This window comes from Temnothorax curvispinosus, unplaced genomic scaffold (assembly GCF_003070985.1).
Source record: "Temnothorax curvispinosus isolate PA1 unplaced genomic scaffold, ASM307098v1 QBEX01015524.1, whole genome shotgun sequence".
Taxonomy (NCBI): domain Eukaryota; kingdom Metazoa; phylum Arthropoda; class Insecta; order Hymenoptera; family Formicidae; genus Temnothorax; species Temnothorax curvispinosus.
The window spans coordinates 466,434-493,631 of NW_020225304.1; the positions used below are offsets into that span (position 1 = coordinate 466,434).

General features: G+C 37.1%; 2 protein-coding genes across 3 annotated transcripts in view; both read right to left on the bottom strand.

Annotated features, from left to right (window-relative positions):
• Positions 1 to 455: 455 nt before the first annotated feature.
• Positions 456 to 27,198, bottom strand: part of LOC112465790 (ankyrin-2-like) — a 31,348-nt gene continuing 4,605 nt past the window's right edge. For both annotated transcript variants that reach the window (XM_025033516.1, XM_025033517.1), the window contains exons 2-28: positions 26,107 to 26,208; positions 25,616 to 25,748; positions 25,359 to 25,522; positions 24,883 to 25,038; positions 24,644 to 24,772; positions 24,078 to 24,275; positions 23,418 to 23,714; positions 22,670 to 22,867; positions 22,005 to 22,151; positions 20,772 to 20,921; positions 20,226 to 20,366; positions 19,926 to 20,081; positions 19,234 to 19,530; positions 18,733 to 18,916; positions 18,535 to 18,654; positions 18,255 to 18,339; positions 16,559 to 16,576; positions 16,257 to 16,481; positions 16,046 to 16,191; positions 15,572 to 15,780; positions 15,287 to 15,491; positions 14,569 to 14,758; positions 14,316 to 14,454; positions 13,648 to 13,927; positions 13,058 to 13,210; positions 1,839 to 9,207; positions 456 to 1,480 (exon numbers count right to left, since the gene is read on the bottom strand). In XM_025033516.1, coding sequence (XP_024889284.1) covers positions 1,853 to 9,207; positions 13,058 to 13,210; positions 13,648 to 13,927; positions 14,316 to 14,454; positions 14,569 to 14,758; positions 15,287 to 15,491; positions 15,572 to 15,780; positions 16,046 to 16,191; positions 16,257 to 16,481; positions 16,559 to 16,576; positions 18,255 to 18,339; positions 18,535 to 18,654; positions 18,733 to 18,916; positions 19,234 to 19,530; positions 19,926 to 20,081; positions 20,226 to 20,366; positions 20,772 to 20,921; positions 22,005 to 22,151; positions 22,670 to 22,867; positions 23,418 to 23,714; positions 24,078 to 24,275; positions 24,644 to 24,772; positions 24,883 to 25,038; positions 25,359 to 25,522; positions 25,616 to 25,748; positions 26,107 to 26,208 — 11,577 coding nt within the window. In that variant the 3' untranslated portion in view covers positions 456 to 1,480; positions 1,839 to 1,852. The remainder of the gene's footprint in view (positions 1,481 to 1,838; positions 9,208 to 13,057; positions 13,211 to 13,647; positions 13,928 to 14,315; positions 14,455 to 14,568; positions 14,759 to 15,286; positions 15,492 to 15,571; positions 15,781 to 16,045; positions 16,192 to 16,256; positions 16,482 to 16,558; positions 16,577 to 18,254; positions 18,340 to 18,534; positions 18,655 to 18,732; positions 18,917 to 19,233; positions 19,531 to 19,925; positions 20,082 to 20,225; positions 20,367 to 20,771; positions 20,922 to 22,004; positions 22,152 to 22,669; positions 22,868 to 23,417; positions 23,715 to 24,077; positions 24,276 to 24,643; positions 24,773 to 24,882; positions 25,039 to 25,358; positions 25,523 to 25,615; positions 25,749 to 26,106; positions 26,209 to 27,198) is intronic.
• LOC112465798 lies at positions 9,224 to 12,606 on the bottom strand. The gene is made up of 2 exons (XM_025033538.1): positions 12,440 to 12,606; positions 9,224 to 12,145 (listed from the first exon to the last, which is right to left on the bottom strand). The coding sequence occupies exon 2, from the start codon at positions 12,067 to 12,069 to the stop codon at positions 11,191 to 11,193; it is 879 nt and encodes a 292-aa protein (XP_024889306.1). The 5' UTR covers positions 12,070 to 12,145; positions 12,440 to 12,606; the 3' UTR covers positions 9,224 to 11,190.

Below are 27,198 nucleotides of genomic sequence, written 5' to 3' on the forward strand. Positions count from 1 at the left end.
TTTCTTAATGCTTCCGTACTATTTTCGTTGTTAGTAGTTCTATACGACCTATTAGCACTATATTAAGATCTACGGTTACGCAAATAAATTAATCAAAATGTTGAAAACATTGTGTAAATAAGCATGTAAGATGTATATGTATGTATGATTATATTTGTATACTTATATTATATAAATAACGGCAATAGCGGAAATAATTATTATTACTATATTATCAACTATTTATTAAAATAAAACGCAACCTTTTTTTATTAAAATAAATATTAAACATTGTATAACAATTATAAGTGTAATATTATTTAATATTACACTAAATAAGATAAAAACGTATTTAGATATTTAAACTATTAAATAAAATTGTTTTTTATTGTAAATAAATAAAATAAAACTTAGAAAATATTTTATCTTTCACATATTACACAAAAAAATATCAAGGAAAATTTTAAACATGTGTGTAATGGAATTTTGCACGTTCGCTATTTGTTTATTGTTTGTTCGTGTAAAGTGTATCCTTTTGCATAGTACAAACCGATGTGTTAATACAATTTATAGGAAAAATAAATAAACGTGCGCACTAAGATTCAGATAATGCACAGATGTATATTTTCATTGTTAAGGAAACAAACTTTTTAAATCACATTATTATAACTTGTAATAATATACAATACATGTGTAAACATAATTGATAACATGTACAGTAACTTTTTATAATAAGAGAAACAAATGTAATAAGTTATCAAACAATTATTGGAATTATTTAAATAGAAAAGTATATATTTTGCTACTTTCCATAATGTGTGTTGTCCTAAATATTATATTCGCATATAAAATTTTCTATTTAGATATTATGTATATGTCTTCCTTTGTAAACATGCGTTAAGATAGCATTATTGTATTTTTAAGTTTCGCAGACATCGCTTGAAATCATTACACGATACGAGGTACGTCAAATATATTATAAAATTTTACGAAAGCGCATCCACAAAGATATCCCATAATCAAAATGTTTATAAAACACGCTATAAGAGTACAGTGTCGTACGCGTTATAATACAAGTACAACATGTAAGTAGCACTTCAAAGTATGTGTAAAATGCAACTTAATTGTATGTAAAGATTTCAAAAACAGTTAAGATCGTTTGCGTTTTTCCTGAACAAATATAGAGCAAGAATTATTACAACAAATATGTCGGTCCAAATTTAATAATGACAAACAAGCAAGCGTCTTCTCCACCTCCTTATCCCACGCAACAATATTATATTTTAAAGATAGCAACTATCTTACTTAAGCATAATATAAATGTTATCAGAAGACATCGCGTAAAACAAGGACAAAATGTTATACTATCTTTTATATCCACAATGCACAAGTTCTTTAGTACATTATATTTAATATCGTGTTTTACATATAAAGCTTCTTGAGTTATTCGGTAATATGTTTATGAAATCGTGGCAAAAATCCTTCCTGATGGTCCGCTTATCTAAAATTAAAAACAAAATATAATTAGTCATCTAATTACAGATTTAGCAAGAGAAAGAGGGAAAAAGCTGTTTTTTTTTAAATTAATTTTACCATGTTTTATTGTAGGGATAAGATATATATTTATCATCCAAAAATAATAATAAAATAAAGGTTTTAAGAGATATTCAAAATTTATAAATTGCTTTAAAAATGAAACACAGATAATATGTTTTAAAAATCTTTTTAAAATTCAAACAAAATACACCTACATATAGCTATTTCTTTATAATATAGACATTTATTTTTTTCTTTATAGTTTAATATCTAATTAGACAATTATCAATGTAAATTAAAATTCCTTTACGTAGAACACTTACCCACGAAAATTGTCCTATGTACCGCTACTTGGTGACGTTTTCATTTTGTCACTTCTCGTTCCCGTCGAAGACGTTCGTCCGACAGAACGGTCGACCGCCGTTTCTTCCTCTGCGTGTCGCCCGTTGCTACCGCTGCTTCTCTCGGATGCTCCAACATCATGTTGCTCTAACAAAGGCATCTCAAGAGAATCCGAGGAAATGCGTCTCGCACCATATTGCTCGGCGGTTTCCGGCGTTTCCTTTGTGTCTTTTATATTGTTCAACGAATCCGAGCTCAAGGACGGAAGGTCCAGAGTCGTTTTCATCTCCAAGGAATCGGAGCTTCTACACAGTGGGTGATATTTCTTCTCAGTATCTTCCAATTCTAGAGAGTCCGTACTGGTCTCCATAATATTGCTTTCTTTCTGTGCCGCTGCTCGTGCTTCATCGAGTTCTTCAGTTTCCTCCGGAAGGATTTCCGAAATTGGTTGAGCGCTAACTCTCTCAGCATCGGTGCCCTCGATCTGCGAGATATCCTCTGTAGTGTCGTCTTGCCGCTCGAGTTTTTCCACGTTGGACTGCGCGATGCGTATTATCTCATCAATCTCTTTTATCCTCTTTTCATAATCGTCCGATCCGGAAGTGCTAGGATTGACCGAGCCAGCCGCACTGGTCTCTGCTCTCGAACGCGGCAGATTCTCAAATTTATATTTGTTCTCCGGACTCTCATGTTCCAATAGTTCTTCTTCCTCGCGGGCCCGCACCTCCATCAGATGAGCCTCTCTGCAGGCCTTCTCCAGACCCTCGAAATCCTTTAGCGAGGACAACGAGACGTCGTCACCGTGACCCGAACGACTGGTCACGTATCTCCTCGGAAGACTGCCGTTGCTGCTGGAATCTTGAGAGCCGGATTGTAACTTTCGCGCGTTCTCGGCCGCCACGGTGCTCTCCAAGTGCTCGAATTCCTGCAGCGAGGTCAAGGACACGGTGTCGTGATCCGTAGGCTTGGTGAAATATTTCTTTCCTAGGACGTCGTAGTCCGGCGTGCTACCGAAGCTACCGCGCATACTTCCCACACTGCCTATGGACTCCTTGTGGCTGCCTAAACTGCCAAGTCTACTGCTGCCGGCCTCGAAATCGGTAACTTCCTCTTCCTTGATGTCCTCTAACGGTCCGCGGTCATACTCGATATCGTAGACTCTTGCATCCGCGTGGAACTGCATCTCTATCCACTTCTTGTTCTCATACTGCTCCTCGTCCGAATAGGATTGAGATTGATCGTCGTTCGACGCCTGGGGCGGGCTCTCCTCGGTTTCGAAGTCGAATAGATCGTTGTTCCTCGACGCCTGACTCGTTGATACCTGCGTGTCCTCTTTAGTCTTCGCGATTAAGTTTTCTAGATCGCGATCGTACTGTTTGCTGGTAGTCTGAGGTACTGAGCTGATGCGAATGCTCTTACCCTCGGCATCGAACTCCTCCGCTTCGCGCCCGACTTCCTCGATCACCACAAAGTCGTCCATGATATCGGGCTTGTCCACGAGCTCAAATGAATCGCTGTCAGGTGAATGACGCTCAGACTTGTCCTTGTCTGTAACATTCTCTACGACCGTGTCGAAGGACATGCCTGATGCCGAGGATAAAGACATGCTGGCCTGTTGCAGCATAGAGTGGACGGATGTCATCGGTTCGAGACCCTCGTCTCCAGCCATATCGTGATCCGATCTCTGTTCTAGACTCGCCACCCTTTCCACATCCGTCGTATCCGCATCTTTTTCCTCTTCGAGCTTCGTATCTCTTTGCAGTTCTAAACCTTCCACCTTTTCCTCTTCGAGCTCCTCGCTGTCGCTGGGCCTAGCAACTCGCGTAGATATCACCTGTGTGCATACGCTCTGAATCCCGTCCTCGGATACCCGCGACGTCATTATGTCCACGGATTGAAGAACCCCGGGCGCATCCATGGAGACGGAAGTGGCTGAGTCCGCGACTCTGACCTGATCTTCTTCCAACACTTCGCCCATGGACTCTGCCTCCATATTGACGCTGTCGTCTATGATCTGTTGGAAAATCATCTCGGACGAACGCTTCATACGACACGGTATATGACTGTCGATTTTGTCCATGGCATCGTCCATTGGTATTTCTTCACTACCGGAAGAGTCTGACGCCTCGGCCATCTCCTGATCCGCGTCCAACGCGCTTTCCAGGTTCTCATCTATCTCGTCTGCATCTACGTCGGCTTCCTCCGAAGGTACCAGGGTCTCTGACAGTTCGCTGGTACTGTCAATGCTGCCGAGATGGCCCGAACTAAGAGAATTCAAGGACTTCATGGATTCGTGAGAACTCAATGTACTCGCTGCAGTCTGATACTCTTGCGATGTTGGTAGTGTCTTCGACGTTGCCTCATGTTCGACAGACATCATCGCCGTCTCGTACTCCGAAGCGGTTCCGGATTGTACGCCACCCGCGGCGGACTGCATCGCCTCGACGTCGGACGAACTGAGTCTGCTTCCGCTACCAACTTCATAGTCACAGGACTGATAGTTGCTGCTCTCGCCAGAACTCGAGACATCGCTCTCCGAGGTCTTAACTCTCTTCGATATTCTGGCCGGTTTCTGACGTTTTCTGGGTGCCGGTTGGGGCGGTGCCAAAGAGTAACTGTCGTCCCTTCCATCCATGTCCGAACCGACGTCCGACGATCTACTGATGGGAAGCGGACTGGGACGACCCTCCTCTTCTTCCTCCAGTTGTTCTTCAACGGTTATTACGGTTTCTTCTTCTTCGTGCTCCTCGATATCGATTTCAGGTGCTTTAACTGTACTGGCTGGAATGTCTTTAGTGATAGCAGTTGCTTGGACAGATAGTTTGTCATCGACGGTGTCTTTCGTGTCTTCCTGCTTTGCTTCATCAAATTTTTGAGCTTCCACAATTGACGGTTCGCTGTATGCAGTAATTTCAGTTTCGGTTTCCGGTTCAACCTCCGCAGGAACATGTTCAATGGACGGTGGTCTGTATAAAAACGGCAAATCGTTTGGAATGGATTCCGGTTGGAGTTTGAACTGAAACTCTGAAGGTGAATCTTTGATCTGAAACACGGTCTGATTATTCTCGCTCAACTCTTCTATCAAGTCCTGTTTAGCGGCTTCCAAGGACTCTTTCACCTCGGCAATTTCTTTTTTCACCACTTGATCGAGCACCGTTATCGCGTATCGCGCGCTCAAATCGACGCTCTGGAGATCATCTTTCTTTATTTTCAAGGCACAAGTATCGGAAGGAGCAGTCGTCGATTTGCTAGGCTTGTCGTGCTTGTCGGTGGTTTTTTCCATATGTCGTTTATATTCCTCACTGGGAGGTTTGATCTTCGCCAAATAAGTCTCCGTCCATTCTTTTAGCACGTCATCAACTCTCGCGCACTTCGGTAGTTCTGATTCTTCTTTCGTGGCTTCTGACTCTTTTATTGTCTTATCGGTAGCTTCAAGTTTTTCCTGTTTTCGTGTTTCTTCAGCTACAAAATGCTGCATAACATCCACTTTTTCTTTCTTCATTGTAGATACTTTATCCGCAGAAATGTCTCTTTGGAAAGTTTCTTTGCTTGTTTCCGGAGCTTTAGTTTCCACAGTTAAATCTTTCACTTCCTCCTCTTTCATAGGTATCATTTCCGTAACGGCTTCGGTAATACTCGTTTCCCAGTCAAAATCTTCACGAGGTATCGATTGTCGTATCCTAGCCGCGTATTCGTCCGTCGGCGTCTTGGCGTCGTATTCCCGTTGCAGAGTGTCGATCAACTCTTGACAAGAAATATCTAATTTATTTTCTATCAGTTCGCTTTCGAAGTCCGGCTCGGTCACCGGGGTCACGGTAAATTTTGTTACCTTCGTCGTAGTAGTCGTTACAGCCACGTTAACATCACTGGCAATCGATTCTTTGATCGATTCAATCACACTGATCTCCTCCGAAGACTTAGTAACGGACTCTTGTTCCAAGTCCACGGATTCATCCTGCGAGGAAGTGCGGGCACGTTGTAAGGACGATTCGTACTCCTCCAGCTCCTGATTGAACACCTGAGAGGGCTGTAGCGTTTCTGATATCTCAATCTTCTCATCGCCGATCATCCAATCCACCGGCTTGATCTCCAGATCGCGTACATTTTTCACCCTTGGTGAGACCAACGGCGGGCTCTCGATTTCGAAACTGTCCGCCCTTCGTCTATCCCCTGCGTCGTATTCTCTCGATGAAACACGCTCGTGAGCCGGAGGATACACAGCGTCCTCGGACACTGTGCTAGAACTGACAGTCACGTCTTTCTCCTGAGCGATTTTGTCCAAAGAATCTACAGCCACACTCTCGTGTAAGGAAGCTACGTCCCTGCTAGTCTGTTCGGATACTTTGTGCTCGTCTAACTCCAAGGACGGCACGTCGAACGAGTCCTGTCGACTGTCTATACCTGGTTCCAAGATCTCTAGCACTCTAGCACCCGAAATCTCCGACACTACTTTGTCTTTTGAGAGAGTATCGCTTATATCCCTCTGAAGTGGCTCAATATGACCGCTCGATCTGTCCGAACGAAGTTTCTCGGATTGTGGACTGATCGTAGGCTTAGATATATCCTCTAGTTCACCAGTATCAACGTCGATAGTTTCTTCAAGATCAATCTGCTCGGATATACTGCTTGGGCTTATAGTAATGTCTCTGTCTTGGAGTTTCGCTTGCGAAGATGACTGTAAACTTTCCTCTCGATCATGCGCTGACGATTCCTCATCTTTTGTTATGTCCTCGCTTATACTGTCTCTGTATTCTTTCTCGAATATTTCTTCTTGTATGGACATTTTCGAGCGCGCAATCGGATGATCCATCAATTGTTCGTCCTTCTGCATAATGCTTTCGAATTTTTTCGTTAGGTCGTCTGCCAGTTTCTCATGATCAGTATCGCTGCTCTCAGACATCAACTGATCTAAATATTCTTTACTCAACATCTGCGATTTCAATCCCGACGTCGAGGATCTTCTCTCAATTTCACTCTCAATCGACTGTATCAGACCCTCCGCTATATTCCGCGCTTCGATTTCTTTGGCGATTAATTGTTCTTTCTTCTCCAAAGATATCGGAGCTTCTCTGCTCGAAAGTTGTTCGTCTTTTTTAATTTTTTCAGTCGAATCCCTTGTCTTGTCTCTTTGACTAGGTACAAATTGCTCATCCTTAAAACTCTCCAAGCTCTCTCTGTAAGATTGTCCTTTAGCGACCATTTCAACCTTTTCCAAGTCTATTCCTTCGACCTTGGCTGTTTTAGGCAATTCCTTAACATCCTCTACTTTCTTTGCGTCGTCCCTCTTGATCCTAATCGCCACATCCACGTCGCTTTGCCTGTCCCTACTAGTTCCAGATTTTTTCGTCGCGGTTCCCTCGCTGTCCTCTAGCAGTTTAAATAATTCTTCCTTTTCACTCTTCGCTCTAGACTCAGAAGCGCTCGCGTCTATCACTTCTTTACCTTCCATCACGTTCATTGACATCTTCTGCACAGCGGTCTTATCCACCTCTTCGCTCTTGCGCTTTTTCTCCTCTTTCGTCTCAGCCGATGACTCCTTAGTCAGCTTAGACTCCGAGGATTTTTTCCGTTCCACTTTCTCCTTCTCCTCATGAGTTATAAATTTATCCGCGCCGCTGGAGATTTCCGACGAAAACACCTCCTTCTTCTCCACCTTACTTGTAGCCTTTGTGTCAACCTTCGAAGTAACCGTATCAAAATCCTTGTCTCTCATCGCACTTATGTCCTCGAACATTTTAAACGCGTCCTGCGCGTCGGTGAAGGCTTTGGAAAAAGTTTGCGTCTTACTCTTCGTGGTCGAGTGTTCCTCGTGCCGCGAAGTAACCTCCTCGCTGGATTTCCTCTCGGTGATAGTGATGGTCTCGCCATCTTTTTGTCCCGGCAAATCTTTCTTTGCTCCTTCTTTATCCTTTGCCCCTTCCATGATACGTTTAGGTATACGGGATTCAAATTCTTTCTTTTTGCTGGATGGCGAGGCAACGTCCTTTTCTTTCTCCGCGATTAGAGAACTTTTTACCGGTCTCTCCTCAGATTTCTCCTCAGGTTTCTCTACTTTGCCTTTTCCTTCTTTCTGACTTTTATCCTTCTCAGCCATTGCAGTGGAAATCGGAATGCGAGATTCTTTCTTCATCTGTTTGACATCTGTGTCAACAGTGGATTTTCTCTCCTTGTCGAGACTAATACCAGCCATCATCTTTTTTGCCGCCTCTTCTTCGATGATTCGCCTTTCTTCTTCGAGGAATTGCTCGATCTCCTTTTTATCATCCAAAGGAAACGATTCGGTCCTAATGTCCGTTTGTGATCTCTCAACGTCGCCCATAGTTTGCACTTTGTACATGATATCTGGTAAACTCTTTTTAAATATCTTTGTTTCTACGCTAACTTCTGGAACTGATTTACCACTCGCATCTTTGATTTGCATCGATTTGTGGATCTGCTCCTGCATTTGAGTTCCGTCTTTTTGTATCTTATAGGTGATTGTTGTTTCCTTCGTTGTCGTTTGCTTTCCGGCCAACTTCTCCTTGCTCAATGACGTCTCCGGTCGTTCCTCTTCTTGCACGATGTGTGTCGATGTATCGGGCTTCATGTGCGTTTCCTCAGCGAGTTCTCTTTCCTTATTCAATAATTCCTTGCAAATCTCCATCATCGGCTGAGTTGTTATCTTTTGAACTTCTTCACGCACCTCTTTGTCGTCGTCCTTTTTCCTTTTATCCTTCCACGGCTCCTTCGTCCATTTATCGCTCTCTGTAGCAGCCTTCAAAATCTTCTCTATCTCTCTCGCTTCCGCCACATGTTTTTCCTGAATATCAATCTTCTCTTTTGTCATTTCCACCGTACTCTTTTCCGCGCGACTTTTCTGCTCGTCGATTGACTTGCCTTTGAGAGACTTGTCTTTTTCAGACTTGGAAGAGTCTTGTTGCACTTTTGGTGTTCCCTTCGCCATCTCCTTCTGTATTTGCTCCTCAAAGTAATGCGCTTTTTCCGCCACCGAACACTCCGAGATATCTGGCACATTGATGTCCTCGATGGTCTCCGATCTTATGACGTCCGACATACCCTCCGTTGTCCCGTCACCCTCCTCGGACACGACATTTGGCAGGCACTCGCTATCGCTCTCGTTAATGGTCAACTGAGAGGTCCTCGAGATCTCGGATTCGGAACGCTGGTAGTTTTCGCGTTTCCTCGAGATATCCTCCCAGAATTTACGCTTCTCCGAGTACGTCTGCCTTTCGAGATCGGGCGACAGATCCGGTTCCGACTGACCGGCGCCTACTTTATTGGGATAACTAGCATCTACGGATTCTAGGGGACAAGCCGCTTTTTGTGCAAAGGATTCGTGGATAGCGGCATCTAGAACAACCAAGAATTATGTTCACATTACTTTTTATTAAGCATGTTGTTATAATGACTGCGATACATCGTGTCTATTTCTCTTTACAATTGTTCTTTTTTTTTATTCACAGCGAGATCTGGCGATCGAGAACTTCCGTAGCGCAAATCCTTCATCTTTCTTTCTCATTTTCTTTTCTTTTCTACAGTCGTGGCAGGTACAAGATGCACTAGAGCCAAGATGTGTCGAAGCCGCAAAATGCAAAACAGCAGTCCATTAACTCGAATCTCGAGATAAAGCGCTTCTAATCTTACTAATGCGCAAATCTAATCTTACTAATGCTACTAAGATTGTTTTTTTTTTTTTATAGATGATATAATTCTTATCAGATTGATATAATTCTTTTGGTCTCTTAACTGAAAGAAAAACGAATAATAATAATAATTTATGTAATACAAAGAAATGGACTTATTCTGTTTTATATTCGACAGCTTTAATTCATTAAAAAGTACAACTTAGCAAGTTTTGAATGTATGTAATATTGCTATAACTATTATTTTTGTTGTATCTTTAAACTTATTATATGCATGACATAATTGGAATTATAATTGTAATTGTAATTAGAATTATAATTGTAATTGTAGTTGTATCCATCAAAAATATAATTCGCAAGTACGAAATGAATTTTTCTATTCTTGCACGTACAACGACTTGATCTTAAAAACAATATTATTGTCAAGAAAAGAAAACACTCATCGAGTATTAATTGTCTATATACGTATTTACATATTATATCATATAATTATAATTATATATGTATATATATAATATATGTATGTGTATTTGTTTATATCGGAAAATTTCTCTAGACTGCGGAGACATACTCTTTTGTATTAATATCCCATACGGTTGTCTATGATAATGTTGAGGACGGCAGTTCGGTCTGCAAGTATAACAAGTACACAAATATTGCGTTATTATCGATTTCATAACGACAACATAAGAATTAATTTGTCGATAATCGTTTCGACGCGCATTGTATTGTTATTGGATTTATAAATAAACAAATAATGTTCACGATGTTTATCGACGTGCAACAAATATATCATGGTTGTTATAAGCGGACTTCTTTGATCAACTAACGCTACTTCAAATAATACTAAACAACTTTTATTATAATACTTTCCAGAGATTAATTATATTGTGTATTTTACTTTGCCTGAATAATCACGTTGTATTAAGAATTTATTAAGTTTTAGGCACGGTGCAAAAAGAAAAACGTAAGAATTTATAACAAACTACATATAGTGCTTATAAGTTGTCCAGCAAATAATGTCCGAACATACATATGTATCTCATGAAAAATATGTTTATTCTAAAAATGTTAAATAAAAAACATAGAATTTTTTTGAATACTTTTTCTTTATTCTCTTTTATGATTTTTTTAAATAAACATTTGCTGCAAAAAATTTTGGGATTATTTTTTGGACAACTTTTGCGGGGAAAGGACAAAAACAGAAATAAACAAAAAAATTAATTTAAAAAAGTTGCTAGTTGTTTGATATGAAGAACAGTAGGGTTTGATACAATTTGTTAATAAAACAAATTGCAAATCGCTTTGCGTCGCTTAACTTAATTATATCTTCCTGATGATTTAAAAAAATTTTGGTGCCTGATATTATTTAAGGCTGACAGAGAGATTTCAAAGTTCTACTTATCTTTCAAATAAGAACTCCTAATTGAATCAAGATTTCTTATATTTATATAAGATGTTATGCAACTTGCATAACTTTAGTGACTTTATCCGATCACGATCGATCGAAAACTCCTTACTCCTGTTATTCATAATAATATCATCCTGTTATTCTGTTAATGATACGTTAATTCTTGCTAAGCATAATCAGAGAGATGGAAATTCTTCCTGGCCTTTATTTCAAGGACTGTATTATTTCGCATGCCCCAAATAGTTTTTAAATCCATCTTTTCTGTTAATTCTACTTCATTTAATCGACATCCTCGATATCGGTATGGCAATCGCTGATAGCATCGTCGGCGTGGTCCGGAACGTGCAGGGTGTTTTCGATTTTGTTGCTCATGACAATCTGTGATCCGGCCAGGATGTCTAGCTCTTCGTACACGTGATTGTAAGCCGCTGCCTCATCCAATTTAGTCTCATCGTCGGACCCTTCCATGTCCTCGCTATCGGTGTTTGGCATATCTGGCACGTTCTCTGTCACGGTATCCGCCTTGTCGATGGAAACCTCTTCTTGCGACAATCGATTTCGCACTTCCACGGAGAACGGTCCGTCACCTTCCTTGGTCGTGATCATCTCGCCACCGAACTCGGTCAGGATATCAGATCTCGGCGTGACATAGATCGTCGGTTGAATGTCGTCATCGCCCTCCATATCCTCCATATCCGTTTCCCCTTGATAGCCGTTATCAATCACATTTAAGTTGCTACTGGTGTCTTTCTCATCCATTTCGTCGTAGATCTCATCGACGTCGGTGAGATTCTCCGCGTAGCTACCGCGACGTGATCGGGATTTGGCCTCGCCGTCAGCTATAAGGTAATCCAGATTGTCGTTGACCTTCGCCTTGGACTCCGCGGTGACCTCCGCGTCGGTCACGGAAATTAACGGATTGTCTTGCGAGGCTTGCGCAGGGTTAAGCTTGCCGATCTTGTTGGTGATCATTGTCAACTCGCCCTCGGAATCCGTATCGGAGAAGTGAAACGAGGCGTTGCTCATCATAGCGTTCAAACGTCTTCTAGCGGATCTGGACTTGCGCTTGACCTTCGTTCCGGAGGAACAGTCCTTGTCACTCGCTTGACTATCTTGCCTCGTCATTACGCGGTCCTGCTCATTGATTTTCGTCGCCATGCCTGGCTCGGTTTCTTATGCGTTTAACGTGCCAATCGCAAGTGCAAACTACTAATGAACTTAAAAATGCCTGTAACTGAAAATAATGAGAAAGGAAAAATTAACATTAAAAAAAGTACGAAATAAAATTCCAAATAAATTATTCAAAACAAGTAGAAGAACATAATCACAAGTTTCAATGCAAGAATAAAGTAAGTTTATAATTTGTAAAATTTATTTTACATACAATCTCGTATTTAAAAAACAGATTTTACGAGTTATAAAATATATATCTCATTCTTGCATCAAACCCTTTAACTTAAATGAGATAAACTAAAATAAAAAGGTTAGTAAAAAATAAACAACCCGTGACAAAACTGAAAAGACTCACGTTTTGATAATTGCGTGTGAATGCTTGAAAGAAAGATAGATATGAAATTTGCACCGTTCCCCTTCGTTGGTACGGACAGAACTAAAGAAGTCCGCCACCGGCACTTTCAAGCATTTGTTGATGCTGTTACGTTTAATTAAGTTAAAGAAGCCTCACTCAACTCTTAAACCGTAAGCCGATTATCTTTCTCCCCTTAAATTAAAATAGAATGACAATGGAATCTCATGATTTTCAAGTCGAAACGATATTCGACAAGGATTTTCTTTTGACCTTGTCAAAAACATTTTTTTTTTTCATGTTGCATACGAACTTTGCTTACGAACGACCTACGTCGCCAGACCTTTCTCAAGATATCGCCGTATCGGTGGATACGATATAAAAATATGTTCACGTAATAGAATATTCATCAACAACACTTAATGCTTTATTACGCAAGTTCTCTTTTTGCACCTTGCATTTCTAGTGTTATAGACGAAGCTGATTTTGAAATTAGAACTTCTTCAATTCGAATAGTTCAATATGCGATTTTCTTGCAATATTTATTAATATCTGATACTCGCATGTACGTTGTACGAATCAAATATGCTTTTTCTATTTTCTACATTTTTGAAATCCTACCTGTTTGTTCCTTTTGTAACGTGTCGGTAATGAACTTTTTTTCTGTTGGCGAGGAGGTCTCTTTAGGCTTATCAGTTTTCTCCATTTGTTCCATTTTGTACTTTGATTTGTAGTAATCTAATTTTTGATTTATGATATTAGAATCTTCGTAACCTGTAGCAACAAAAACATTACTAGCAATAATAATATATGCATAAAACATTGCTTATAATCTTTGATTTAATTTCGATTTCAGATTTTTAATAAATTTTAATTTTATTCCAAAAAATACTTTAATCTTTTAAATTGAAAATTTATATAAAAGATGTAGAGAATAATATTAAAATATTTTACTTTATGTTATATTATCACTTAAATGATTATACATTTAACAAGATGAACTTTCTATTTGCATTAATTTATTAGAAGCTTTTTAAGCTCAAAATAAAATAACTCTCTCTTTATTAAAACAATTATATTACAAATTATAATTGTTATTTATAATTTTGTTTATATGTTTGGAGAAAATAATAAAGGAATTTTTCAGCTTTCTATATACATGTATATATACATTATATATATTTTTGTATTATAATTTTTAATGGACGTACCTTTTAATCTCTTTTGTATGTCATGTTTAACAATTGTTTCGGGAAGGACAATATTTAACACACAAACAGGCTGCTGAGGTGGTTCTCCTTTAGCAACTTTTGGTTCCCGCATAAACAACATCCTTGCTACTGGATCCAGTAATGGATCTTTCACTTTAACATGGAATGACAATCGATTCTGCCGGAAAGCCCTAAACGTGAACTTCAACTGCATACCGGACTTCGTTACTGGCACTAAATTCCCACTAAATTCAATATAAAGATCTTTCCCATCGAGTGCCTATTAAACGAATATGTTTATCAGATAATTAAAAACAACCATACTAAAACATATTATATTGACAATTCTTGTAAACGGAGCGGAAGTCCGTCTGTACTCCGTAAAAAGGATAGATTAAACATATTATCCATATTGACAATTCTTAAATAGTAATCTTCTCAGAAAATTATCAAAAAATCAGAAAAAATATATTATTACATAAAACAAATAAATATTATATCGACAACAGAACAAACATTAATATTATTTATTTTATATTAAAAACAAAAATAAAAAAAAGAGATTTATCTAAAGTTAGTAAAAATTGTGTAAAATCTTTTTGTTTAAAAAAATTTACAATTAAGATAGTTTAACACTTATTACACTATATTTTATATCATGAAAATACCTCAACATCGCGACTTTTAACAATTTCTGTAAATTCCTCTTGTCTTTCCAAAGTATGCATGCCTTCTTTGCCATCGGTCATACACAATATTCGCAATGTAGCTTCCAACACATCCATTCTCTTCGAGTATATTATGAAACTACGTAGAGATAAGCGTTTGTTTATGTTAACGTGAGAATTAGAGGATTGTTATTATAATAATAATATATATATAAATATATATATGTATATAAATGATGAAGAAGTCGCTCACTTCGTTATGTATGGCACATGTAAGGATGCCTCATACAACTCCGTTGCCATTTTCGGTACTGCGCCAATATTTCTACAGTCCATCAACCAGAATCTTGCTGAAACGGTAGTGGTGAACGACACTCTATCGTTCATGAAGGTTAACGGCGTTGATCCGGTAACATCTTCCCATTGTGACTCGTTGGTTCCACCTAAAGTTAATTAATTTTTATCATCCTAACAATGTTGTTTTTTTTTTGTTTATTGTAGAAACAAAAAATAGATTCTTATTTTAAAATATAAAATATAACGCAGAGTTTATTTTTGTCGCTAAAAATTAAAAAAATGAAATAATTATATAATTATCTGTAAAGATTAAATAGCGCAGTAATTTTTATATTCATTTAATTGTAGCGCGCTAACAATTCTACTCTATTGTAATATCTAATATTAATAAAACTTTTTTCTATTAATTACAAAATAAGTTTTAAATATTTTTTATAAATATACGCAAAGAGAAAATATTATTTAAATAATTTTTAAATTAATTATATACATATACATGTACATGCATGTATAAGCATGCATATTCTTGTTAATAAAAATAATTTTTTGTAATAATCTATTTTATTCTCAAGTATTATCAAATTATTTTCTCGCAATAATCAGTTACTGATAAACAAAGATAAATTTTATTCATTTTGCTTGCTTGTTTAAAATTCTAAAATATCCATAGATACCCGCAATGCTACACAAGAGGCGTAACGTAGGTGTTTCTCCACCATACTGATTGATCATCCCCTTGTTCGCGGCTTGCGGCACGGGAATCGTAAGGGTTATCGGTTTATGGAACTTCCGTCGCCTGGGTTCGATCGTGATCACCGGTGAAACGGCAACACAATTGCCTAGCAGTTTGGCCGTAAGTTCAGCCGGAATAACATGTGCCTAAATATGAAAGAAAGCTTTACATTTTTTGCCATCCTCTTGTGATCATGCGGCTGTCAAATTTATAGATTTATAATTACCTGCAAGCCAACTTTGATTTTCTTCGTTAACGCTCCCGGTGGAAAAACTGCCTGCACATGGTTCGCCACGCTGGATAACAAAATGCAACCCTCGGCACCGATAACGTGAACTTCTTGCTTGATTCTGGTCACAATAGCAAAATACTGTGGAAAGTCTGTGGTGATTATGCGAGTGATTCTGCCCGAGTGTGCAACGCTCATTTGAGGATCTGAAAAAATAATGGTTTTGTTTCATTGTAATGATACTATTATATTAGAATTAATATTTTCAAGCATTTATTAAGCATTTATACTGTATATTAATTAATTTAAGTATATTTTACTCGAAGCAAGACAACTTGTCTCCTAAATTACGCATAACTAGCTATGGAGAAAGTAACAAGAAATGAAAATTTCAAAGACTGTGATAAATATTTGAGATGCAAAGAAATAAAATTTGACGTTGCAGGTATATCAATTTCTGACAGTATATACCGTAAGGCGTATTAAGGAGAGTATCATCATTATCCACAGAGTTATCGTGTTCCTTCCACGTTTCTCCATTTTCACTTCGCAGAATAATAATTTCCCGTTCTTTCCCGTGAACAGACGCAAAGTGCGGTATGTCAATTAAGACGGGTCTGAAATCGATTTATTTCTTAACATATCTAATGTAATGAAATTATATTAGATATTAGAGTATTACCCTAAAAATCTTGCGCTCACAGGACCCATCTCGATAATTCGAGTGGCAAGAGCTTCCCCTTCCATCAAAGGAGGCGGATTTGCAACTTTATTTGCTTTTACTAGTCTACACGTTACGCGAATCGGCATCGTTGCTCTTCGAGGCGGTACAATAATACGCACACCGCTGTGCCTGCATCCCCTCATGGCACCACCACGTGCATCCACCAGAAAGCTTATTAAAAATCTGTAAATCCAGATCTTTGTAATTCTGCATATTTACTCGTGTATCTTTTTTTCAATTATCCGCTGTTTTATACTTACGATCTGAAGTGCAGCTTCCTACAAAGAAAAACATTCTTAGATCGAGTCTGAATAGAAATCTATAAATCTTTAAATTTTTAAAGAAGTTTTTTTTTAATTTTTTTAATTTTAAACAAATAAATGACAATTATTCTTTGCAATTACATAACATAAAATTATATACAGCAAATTGAGAATTATATCGCCAGTAAGTGAAAAGAATTCAGCTTTGGTGTACTTTGTAAAATTACTGGTTTATTCCAGTCGAAGTCGTGTCCATATGACGTTCTGTGACAACTAACCACGGAATGATTACTGACGTTCTTCTTTATATCATTCTAGTGCTCCCTGAGACGCGTGCATAAATGCCGTTTCGTTTGCCCGATGTACATACGTAGCATTACAGTCTTTGCAGTTTATTTTATAAACTAAATCGGTTTGATTAAGATCATCTATCCTGTCTTTCCCTCTTTTTATTCCGCAGTCGAGTTTTTTAGGGACCGTATATAGAGTATTAATATTGACTTTCTTTAGATCTCGACTTATGGACTCACTCAGATCTTTCACATATGGTAACGGTATACTATTCTTTGGATCAAAAATTATTTTACTATCCTCGGTAGACGTATTTCGTGTTTTCAGGTGATTTAATCTTTTGGCAATGTATTTATTAATGATTGACTTTGGAAAACAGTTGTTAGTCAAGATATCTTTAACAATTTTAATGTTAGAGTTATGGAATTTTTTGTCCGAGATAGCGCGGTCAACTAAGCTTGTGATGGTGTTTATTTTGTATTTTAACGGGTGACTCTAACATGACAGTCCATAAGTCGAGATCTAAAGAAAGTCAATATTAATACTCTATATACGGTCCCTAAAAAACTCGACTGCATAATAAAAAGAGGGAAAGACAGGATAGATAATCTTAATCAAACCGAATTAGTTTATAAAATAAACTGCAAAGACTGTAATGCTACGTACATCCGGGTAAACGAAACGGCATTTATGCACGCGTCTCAGGGAGCACCAGAACGATATAAAGAAGAACGTCAGTAATCATTCCGTAGTTAGTTGTCATAAAACGTCATATGGACACGACTTTGACTGGAATAAACCAGTAATTTTACACAAGGAGAAACAGACTAAGAAGAGGGAAATAGCAGAAATGTTTTTTATAAAAAAATTCAACGATAATATAAATTTACAAAAAGACACAGAGAAGCTCAACGCTCTCTACGAACGCATTATAGAAGAGACATAATTTCCCACTTCTTACTCTGTTCCCCCCACCTTCTCGCTTTAAGCGGTACTGTTTTGTTGTTCTCCGTGTCTGCACATTAACAGTAACATCTCCGACTAGACAAGTTCTTTGACGATGAACGATCAAATATACCGTGTCAACGGTCTTTTATATATTTTAATTCTCAACGAACAAATTATGTAAGCACTTTATTTATATTAATTGTGGACTATATATGTTACATGTCGTAATTTTTACTTTTTATTCATTAGTTTTAGATGTGGCGTAGCAGGCATTATGCCTAACTAATTAATAATTTATACTCGTGATGCTTGAAAAGGACCTAAACCCGAGGTCGAAACGTAGCGTTCTATATAATAAGGTTGGCCAGTTGGGTCGAATAAAGAACACCAAAGCTGAATAAAATTATATAAATGCGCACATTATCTTATAGAACAAGAATTAATCGACACTCACCCCAGATTCAGTCCATCGTTATCAAAATTTTCTGCTAAACAGTAATTATTGCTTTGTGTAAATTCCTGCTTTTCTTCTTTTGTAACTAAAACGAGAATAATTACAAGCCTCAGGCATGCACTATAAAACTCTTCGAAACCAAGTTATTTCGTTCTACAAACTGCTTTATAATATATTTTTATTTTTATTTAAATAAAATTAAAATATACAGGCAGGAAATATTAAAAGGATGATTTAAAGGCTAAATTGTTGGACTTTAAGAGTTTTTATATATTTTTACCTTGTCTGTGCACCGGGTCATCTCTAGTAACATCAATAGGCAACGAATCATCCCTTAAACTTTTCATCAAGTCTGCCGTGAGATATCGATAAGGTTGTTCGCTAATTAACGCATCAGAACCTGAAAAGAGAAATTTTTCTTTGCAAAATGCTTTATTATTTTATATTATTATTATTATTTGTATCTGTGCGCACGTACCTCCTTCGTCTTCCGAATCAGACATAAAACTAGTCTCTTGCAAGCTTTCTGGGGCTATTACTTTGTACTTTTCCTCCCAGTTTTTGTTATCCGGAGTCATGCTGTCGTAAGGCAATCCTTTCAGCACTTCCATCACAGAGATATATCCTAATTTTTGTGCTATGTTCAGTGCTGTTAAACCATCCTGCAACAACAAGTTTTATAAATTCATCAAAATTTAGTATTACAGAATTCATATTTTTTTGTAATATTTTAGAATTTTTAATTGGTATTTTGTTTTCTTTTTTATTTATTTATTTATATTATATATACATATATTACATATCTGATAATTGAAGAAGAGCTTAGCTGACTAATTATTTTAGGAATATAAAAATTTATAAAATTGTAATATATTAAGGCAATACTTGGATTAATTATTATTAATAAATTAATAAATAGGCATCAAAACAATAATAAAGGTTTTTATAATCGCATACATAGCAATAATATATTTCTTACGTTAGTACGCGCTTTATGTGAAGCATTTCCTTCCAACAAAGCGCTGACGATATGAGCATGACCCTGTTGGGCAGCCTGATGAAGCGGGGTGTAATTCTGATTAGTTCTAACGTCAATCGTGGCGTTATGTTTCAACAAAAAGCGTATCATCGAGAGATTTCCGAAGTGCGCGGCCACGTGTATCGGTCTGTAGCCAGTCTCTGTTTGACTCTCAACGTCGGCCCCGTTCTTCACCAAGATAGAGGCCACCCTAATGAAATCTTCTTGGGCGCATAAATGCAACGCCGTGAGTCCGTTCTGATAAATAGATAGAATGAGGATATAATACATCCGTTTATGATTTCGTAGAATTATAAAATGTATATTAAAAATGACGATTTATTTTCGAATTTATTAAAAAGTTAATATTAAATATTATTTAAAATATTAATTTCGACAATTGTAAAAAATAAAAAATGTATCTACAAATATTAAAAATAATTTTAAAAACATTTCGAAAAAGAAGTTCAAGAAAACAAATTTATGTGTATTTTATAAAAAATTGTAATTTTGTGGAGTAAGAAATAGACTAACATAATAAGTAAATAAATTAAATAAAGAATGATATATAACGAGCTCTGGTTGGGAGCTTGTAGATCTAAAATCGAAATCTATAAGTATATGAAAAATATTTGAAGGAAAAACTGATTTACCTTGGCTTTGTGATTAGGATTGGCACCGTGTTCAATTAGCAAATTTGTCATATCATAATGTCCTTTCTGCGCACTCAGATGTAACGGGGTGAAACCCGCTTTGGATTCCGCGTTTGCGTTCGCCCCGCTCTCCAAGAGAGTAGAAGCAATGTCCATCTAAACGTGTGAAAGAGATGGTTTTTTTCACAAAATATAGTTAACAGGCAGCAATAATGAACATTAGAGCAGAGTAATTAATGCGTTAGAGAAAACATTTCAAGAGTTATTTTAAAATTTGTCACAGTTTCGAGATAAGTTTACCTGGTTTTTGCGAGCAGCGATATGTAGCGGAGTGTGTCCATTTTGCGACGCAAGATGAGGCGACGCTCCTTTTTCTAATAAAAGAGTCGCAACGTTTGGATGATCATAGTGACATGCCAAATGCAAGGGTGTGATATCGTTCTGAAATATCAAGCATATGTTCTGCATAATTCAATGGAACCTGTTTAAAAGTTCAAAGATAATTTATGCAATATAATATCGCGTTGTATAAAGAAAAATATAAAAAAAAATTCCAGATTTTTAGACAACGATTTTGACATTTAAAGACAACGATCGATCTTCGACTTTTTTTAGAGATCTATCACCTTAAGTTCTTTACTTAGAAATTTTATAGGTAGTTCTAAAAAAAGAATAACATTGTGCAATTGCTAATATAATAAGAAATAATATTAAGGAAATAAAATTACTATATAAAATAAAGAATATCGTGTTCTCTCTCTCTCTCTCTTTTTCTTTTGCCTAGATGTCTGAATGTATTTTTTTACACAATTCGATATTGTAATTTGCGTAGAAATATACACGAACCTTTCCTTGGACATCGAGTTTGCTTTCTTTTTGCAAGAGTATATTTGCAACATTCATATTTCCGTATTTAGCCGCGATATGTAAGGGTGTAAAGCCGTTTTTCGTTGCAGCTTTAAGAGAAGCATTGTTCTCCACAAGAATGGCCGCCACCTGCTTGTCAGAAAATTTTTTGTGTTACAAAAAAAAATTCTTCGGGATCTGTCTTAGCCTTTACTTATACACTTTTGCAGTACAAGACAAAGCAGACGTTTTTTTTAATTATTTTAGATAATTACTCTTTTACTTATTTTACTTTTAAATATAAACCTTTTTTCAATTTCTTATAATATTTATATTGCTCAATAGAGTAAAACTTTCTTTATATTGCTATATAGAGTGATTTGAAATAATATTACGTATTAAGTTGAATAAAAATTTTGGATTACCTTCCACAAGAAAGATTAGAATTGAGGAACTTATTGAAAATCAATATATTCGTGTGTTCGAGCGACATGACACAGTTACTAAAATAACGATAATTTTCACAAATTAGAACGATCGGAATTAGATGAATGTTTGTTTAATGACTTTAATCACGTTTGTGCGAGCTCTACGGAAAGCGTTAGTAAATTATTTATGAGGCGCGCAGAAATATAAGAGGAACTCAGATACGTTTGGTTTGACGCAACGCTTGACAATCGATATCGAACCTCGGAGGAATGAAGCGATTGCCAAATGTCACGGGGTGAAATTACGTCCAATCTGGCTACCTTCGTGTAATAAGATTATTAAAAAAAAAAAAAATACATGATGACAGAGAGGCGGAGGGGAAAGAAGCGGCGATAAGATAAGCAGAACGGATTTCCATAACGTAGTTTGAGAAATATGAAAATTATTCGAGTATGCGTAAAAAGTAAAAATATGAAGAAATAAGGTAAACATAAAGAATAAACAACGTAACGAAAAAGTTTATTACATTAACGGATACAATGATGGATAAACGTAACATAAAATGTATAATCAACGTAAACAAAATTACATTTAACAGAAGATGTAAAACAGAATATGTGCGAGATGTGAGACCAACGATGATGCGAACGATGTGCACAGGTAATAACGATAACGACAAACGTGTCCGCAGCAGCATCTCTCTCCATCCTAAATGAGGTACTCGCGTTGCCGAGTCCAGAACAAATACGTTCTGTTTTGCGTGGCGATGTAATCCGCTATTTGCACGCACTCTTTGTACATTACCTCCTCTTGACCCTCCTTCGCCGCGATATGAAGCGCCGTGTACATATCTTTCGTAGCGGTGTCCACAGCCGCGCCGTGCTGCAGCAGCAGCATAACAATGTCGATATTTCCTAATCGAGACGCTATATGAAGCGGTGTTTGCTGTTCCTACAAAATAGCGACAAAACGGTATTAGAAAATGCGATAAAAATTTCGTTTCTTGCGAGACAATAAGGTGAAAGCGTGAAAGTGATGTTGCGATGATGAGACTCTCGTGATTAGAAAAGTCTATTTACAAATCGGATCGTGTGTTCGTTATTCTTGTGCCTTAAAAGATTTAAGTGATTGAAGAAGAAAGCGTGAAGAACAACACTAGATTCATCTTACTTGCAATTGGAAAACCGTACACTTTAAATTTTATAAAATCGCCAGTAAGCGAAGTTAAATTTTGGACTTCGGTATATGAGACTGGTTAATGGCTCATGCTTTTGTATAAAGGGGTGCGTATGAGTGATCATTTGTATGTATATGACTTTCTAGATTATAATTTTTTGCTTTTAGGAGAGGTACTCGATGTCGTGTCAAGCTAAACAAGCAGTATTCATTGCGGCTGTAGGTCAAGAAAGCGGCAAAAAGGGGGGAATCGTTTCGGAATCGGTTTCGGAATGCAACACGCTCTTACTTACCCTTGCACGAGCATCGACTTTGGCACCATTTCTTAGCAAAATTCGAATAATGTCTGTTTGATTAGCTCTAGCTGCCAGATGCAGGGGTGTTTCACCCCTAACAGTTGGCACGTCAGGATTGGCTTCATGCTGCAGTAGGAATATCACGATATTCATACACCCCATAAAACTGGCCACATGTAATGGAGTCAGTCCGGACTGCAAAACACATGTATTGTCTGTTAATATTTCGACTTCTCGATATGACTCCAGAATTAATTCCATCGATTTGTCTTTTTTTTATCGTTGTCTTTATCGTTCCGGCAATCGGTGTCTCGAAACTTGACGAGGAATATAAATACATAAAAATGATCGTGATGGAAAGAAGATCACGCCGATTAATTTTGTCAGTTTTATTATTAAACGCACGACCCTTTAACCAGTCTTTGAGGTTTATTGATCGGTTTTATTTTTCCGGGGCACAGAAGGACAAATGAAGATTATTCTTAACAACGTTATTCTTAATCAATGTGCGGACACATATCAATGTGACTTTTTAATTGTACTCCAAATATACTTATGTTCGCGCGTTAAAACGATCATTTCTGTGCAAATGCGATCGATATCACAATTTGGCTTCGTAATATTCTGTCGAGCTCGTTGCTAATGGCATTATGTGAAAACATATTTGTGATATACGAGTTGTGAGGAGACATTTATGAAAACATGATTGCGAGATGACAGTGCGAACGAAGAAACGTTGCGTTACCTCCGTGGTCGACTCGATGGACGCGCCGTGCTTCAGCAGGAGTTCTACCACTTTGATGCGGTTCTTCTTGCAAGCGATATGGAGCGGCGTGAAGCCATTCAGAGCTCGAGCGTTCGGATCGGCTTTACGATCGAGTAGCAACTTGGCGACCCTAACGTGACCGCAGTGTGCGGCAACGTGGAGCGAAGTCAGATAGTCGATGGTCACTTCGTCTACTGGCGCCCGATGGTACAGCAGCACTCTTGCAGCATCCACATGATCTCCTTGAGAGGCCATGTGTAACGGTGCCAGCCCATTCTGCAAAGAAGATAATTCTTAATTTATGACAAAAGAATAGATCATGAAATATACATGTGTATCTGGTGTAAATCACAAGGAGAATCAGAATCTGGTAATTAAAATTTTTTAACAACTGCAATTCTGGATATAATATTGCAGCTTAATCTTAATTTGATAATGGATAATATTAATCTTAAAATTTTATTTTTCAGTTTTGATATTTATTTTCTTTCATAACTAGCATTATACACATGTATCGTGAAAATATTATATAACTATTAGTGAAATAACTAGAAAGAGATGCGAGAAAAATTATTTGAAATTTGCAAACTGATCGATACGAGAGAAAACTTAGCGGAGCGTTTATTTGTTAGAATATACCTTAGTACGCGCGCTGATCGGCGCCGAATGTTCAAGAAGCGTGCTGACAACCTGTTCATGTCCCGATCGTGCTGCGCAATGTAGCGGAGTTAAACCGTCTCTGGTTTTGGCATCGATTTGCGCCGAGTTTTCCAACAATATCTTAACCATATTATTCTTGCCCCACTTTGCCGCCACGTGTAGCGGGCTTATGTTATGCTGAGAAAAATACATTATGTTTAAAACTATTAGACTATGATATTAAATTTAACTGTTTAGAAAATAATCAAAACTATATAGTATATATATTTAGAAATAGAATATAAAATATAGATAGAATATTTAGAACATAGATATTTAGAAAATAAGCAAAACTGTACTTCTGAGAGAGAAATAAAATATAATTTATTGTTATATGTCATGTTTAAAACGTATAAGCTTACGTTATTTTAGATCACCATTCTACATTCTTAGGTTATATCTTCGATTTAAAAAATTTAGCTCTCAAATTATTCTTAAATTGTCTTGTGTTTTTTTTTTTTTACTTTAAATCACTTTTGTCATAAAAATCGCCGAATGTATTTTACCTTAGCTAAGTAATTTACATCGGCTCCTCGTTTTATTAATAACCGTGCTATCTCCTCGTTTCCATAATGAGCGGCGATGTGGAGAGGGGTGAAACCACTCTTCGATGTCACGTCGGGCTTATGGTCGTTCTATAACATTTAATCGTTATATCGACTTAGTATTTTAATTCGCTCAATTGTTTCGTATTTTTAATACAATTAATTTTTGCTTGATATACAAATCTGCTTTAAGATCTTACTTGTAAGAGCAAGTCAGCGGCTTTGCAATCATCCTTCTTGGCGGCGATATGGAGTGCCGGTAGTCTGACCTTGCCCTTCGAATCGTTTTCTAGGAGTACGCTAACCACCTTATCATGGCCTTGCTGCATTGCCACAGCGAGCGGTGTAAATCCATCCTGAAAAACGTCCAAATAAATTTATATTTTATTAATAAAGGTCTAAAAGTCTATAAAACAAGATTACTAAATTGTTTGATTAAAAATATAAAAATGTAATTGTTTATAATTCTTATTATACATATGTATACATATGTATACATATATATATATATATATATATAACTTGCAGTTTATTAAAAATTTAAAACGGTCCAGATTCTCTTCGCTGCTATTAGAAAATAATTTCTGTAGGAATAAAAATTGAGCTTATTGGAGTTACAATCGTATAAATTTGCAATGAAGTGATCTATTTTCGAAAAAATATAGATCAAGCTTACCTCAGTCGCGAGACTTTGATTCGCTCCATTGTTGAGCAGGAGTTTGACGACCTGATCGTGATTCTCCTGCGCAGCCATGTATAAAGGAGTGAATCCGTTTTGCGACTGGATATTAACCTCGGCACCATATTGAATAAGTATATTGACTATTTCGCACTGGCCAGCTGGAAATAAAGTATGCAAAATTATGTATAATTACAATTATAATGGCGCATTCTGTGCAATGGAAATTATCGTTCTTTTTCTTTTTTTTTTACCTAACGAAGCTATGTGTAACGCTGTATTTCCTTTCTTCGTCGCCGCATCAACCTTTGCGCCCCTCTTTAATAACTCGGTTACTATTTCGACGTGACCATCCTTCGAGGCTAAATGCAAGGCATTTAAACCATTCTGCAATGAGATACAAAAATTAAACCTTATTATTATTATATTCAAAAATATTTTTAAATTAAATTAAATTATTTTATTTTATTTAATTAAAAGTTAAATGTAACAAAAAATTAAAATGAAATAAATAATTAAATTCAAATTAAATAATAAACTTTTATTTTATACAGGCGAATTTTCGTGTTTAATTTTTTTATTACTGGCGAAGAATTATTTTATTGATTTATACACAGTTGCTTATATAAAAACTATTAATTATTATAAAATTTAATTATATAAACTGATATTAAGGTTTAATTATGCAAAAATTGACGATAAAATACTTTAATAAATAACTTGACATTTTACGTTTAACGCTTACCGAGTTGGCGGTATTAATATCTAAATCAGTATCGAGAAATTCGACCACTTTCTCGAGGTTGCCGGACCGAGCAGCGCGAAGAAATGCTGTCGTGTCATCAGCCTAAAATCAAATATTTTTTTCTTTAATAAACGGCTGTAGAGACGAAACATTTAGAGGTACGTAGAAAGGACAACATGGAAAATAGAGGGACAGCGATAAAGTTTATTAAAAAAAAGACGAAGATGCATAATATGGTTATTTATATAGATATGATGTACAAGTAACCCAGTTTGTGACGGTGCAACCCTGTCCTTTTTCTTTTACCCTCGCGCACTTTAACACTTCGTGCTCATCGTTATTATCCTTCTCATTAATCATCAACGTTATTTACATTCCAAAGCAGTACAGGAACAAGCGTGTCAAATATTTACAAAAGCTCATTCTTTTTTTTGCAGATAGGTTTAAAATTTTTCGAGATCTACATAAATCTAGTAGAATACAAAAGCTTAAAGAAATTTAAAGAACGTTTATAAAATTAATTGATCTTAGAGCAATATTAATTACATGGAATATAGAAAATAAAAGGAAATCGAAGACAATTACCCACAGAAAATTGGAAAACGAATGCGTCATTAATCTAAAGTTAACCAATTCGTTTAAAAAATTCGATTAAAGTTAACCAACTCATGATTTTCTGGTTTGTTTTCTCGAGGAAGGAGAACCCCGCGTATCTCGCCCCTCTGCCCACAACACCCGCTGTGAATCATCACGATATAAGGAACCATGTCGGCCAGGTGGTCTACTCCGCGTTAACGCTATTTGCGCGCGCGCGCGCTATACTCCGTCACCCTGACCTTTGACCGGTAGCTCCTGCCGCCCTGCCGACTCTTACACCGTGTCTCGATATAGCGTTTAACGAATCGCGCCTTTACAGCTTTTCGGTCGCGATCGCTGCCGCCGCGTTCCTCTTTGACATCGATGCGCGCCGTATTCGCCGGCTGTCGCGCCTGAACGTCGATCCCATCTGGTTTATTTTGCGCATCGCCCTGATAGCCTACTCTTGTTCTGTTACCACGAGGAAGTTCTGTTCCACGCAATACCCTATTGCTA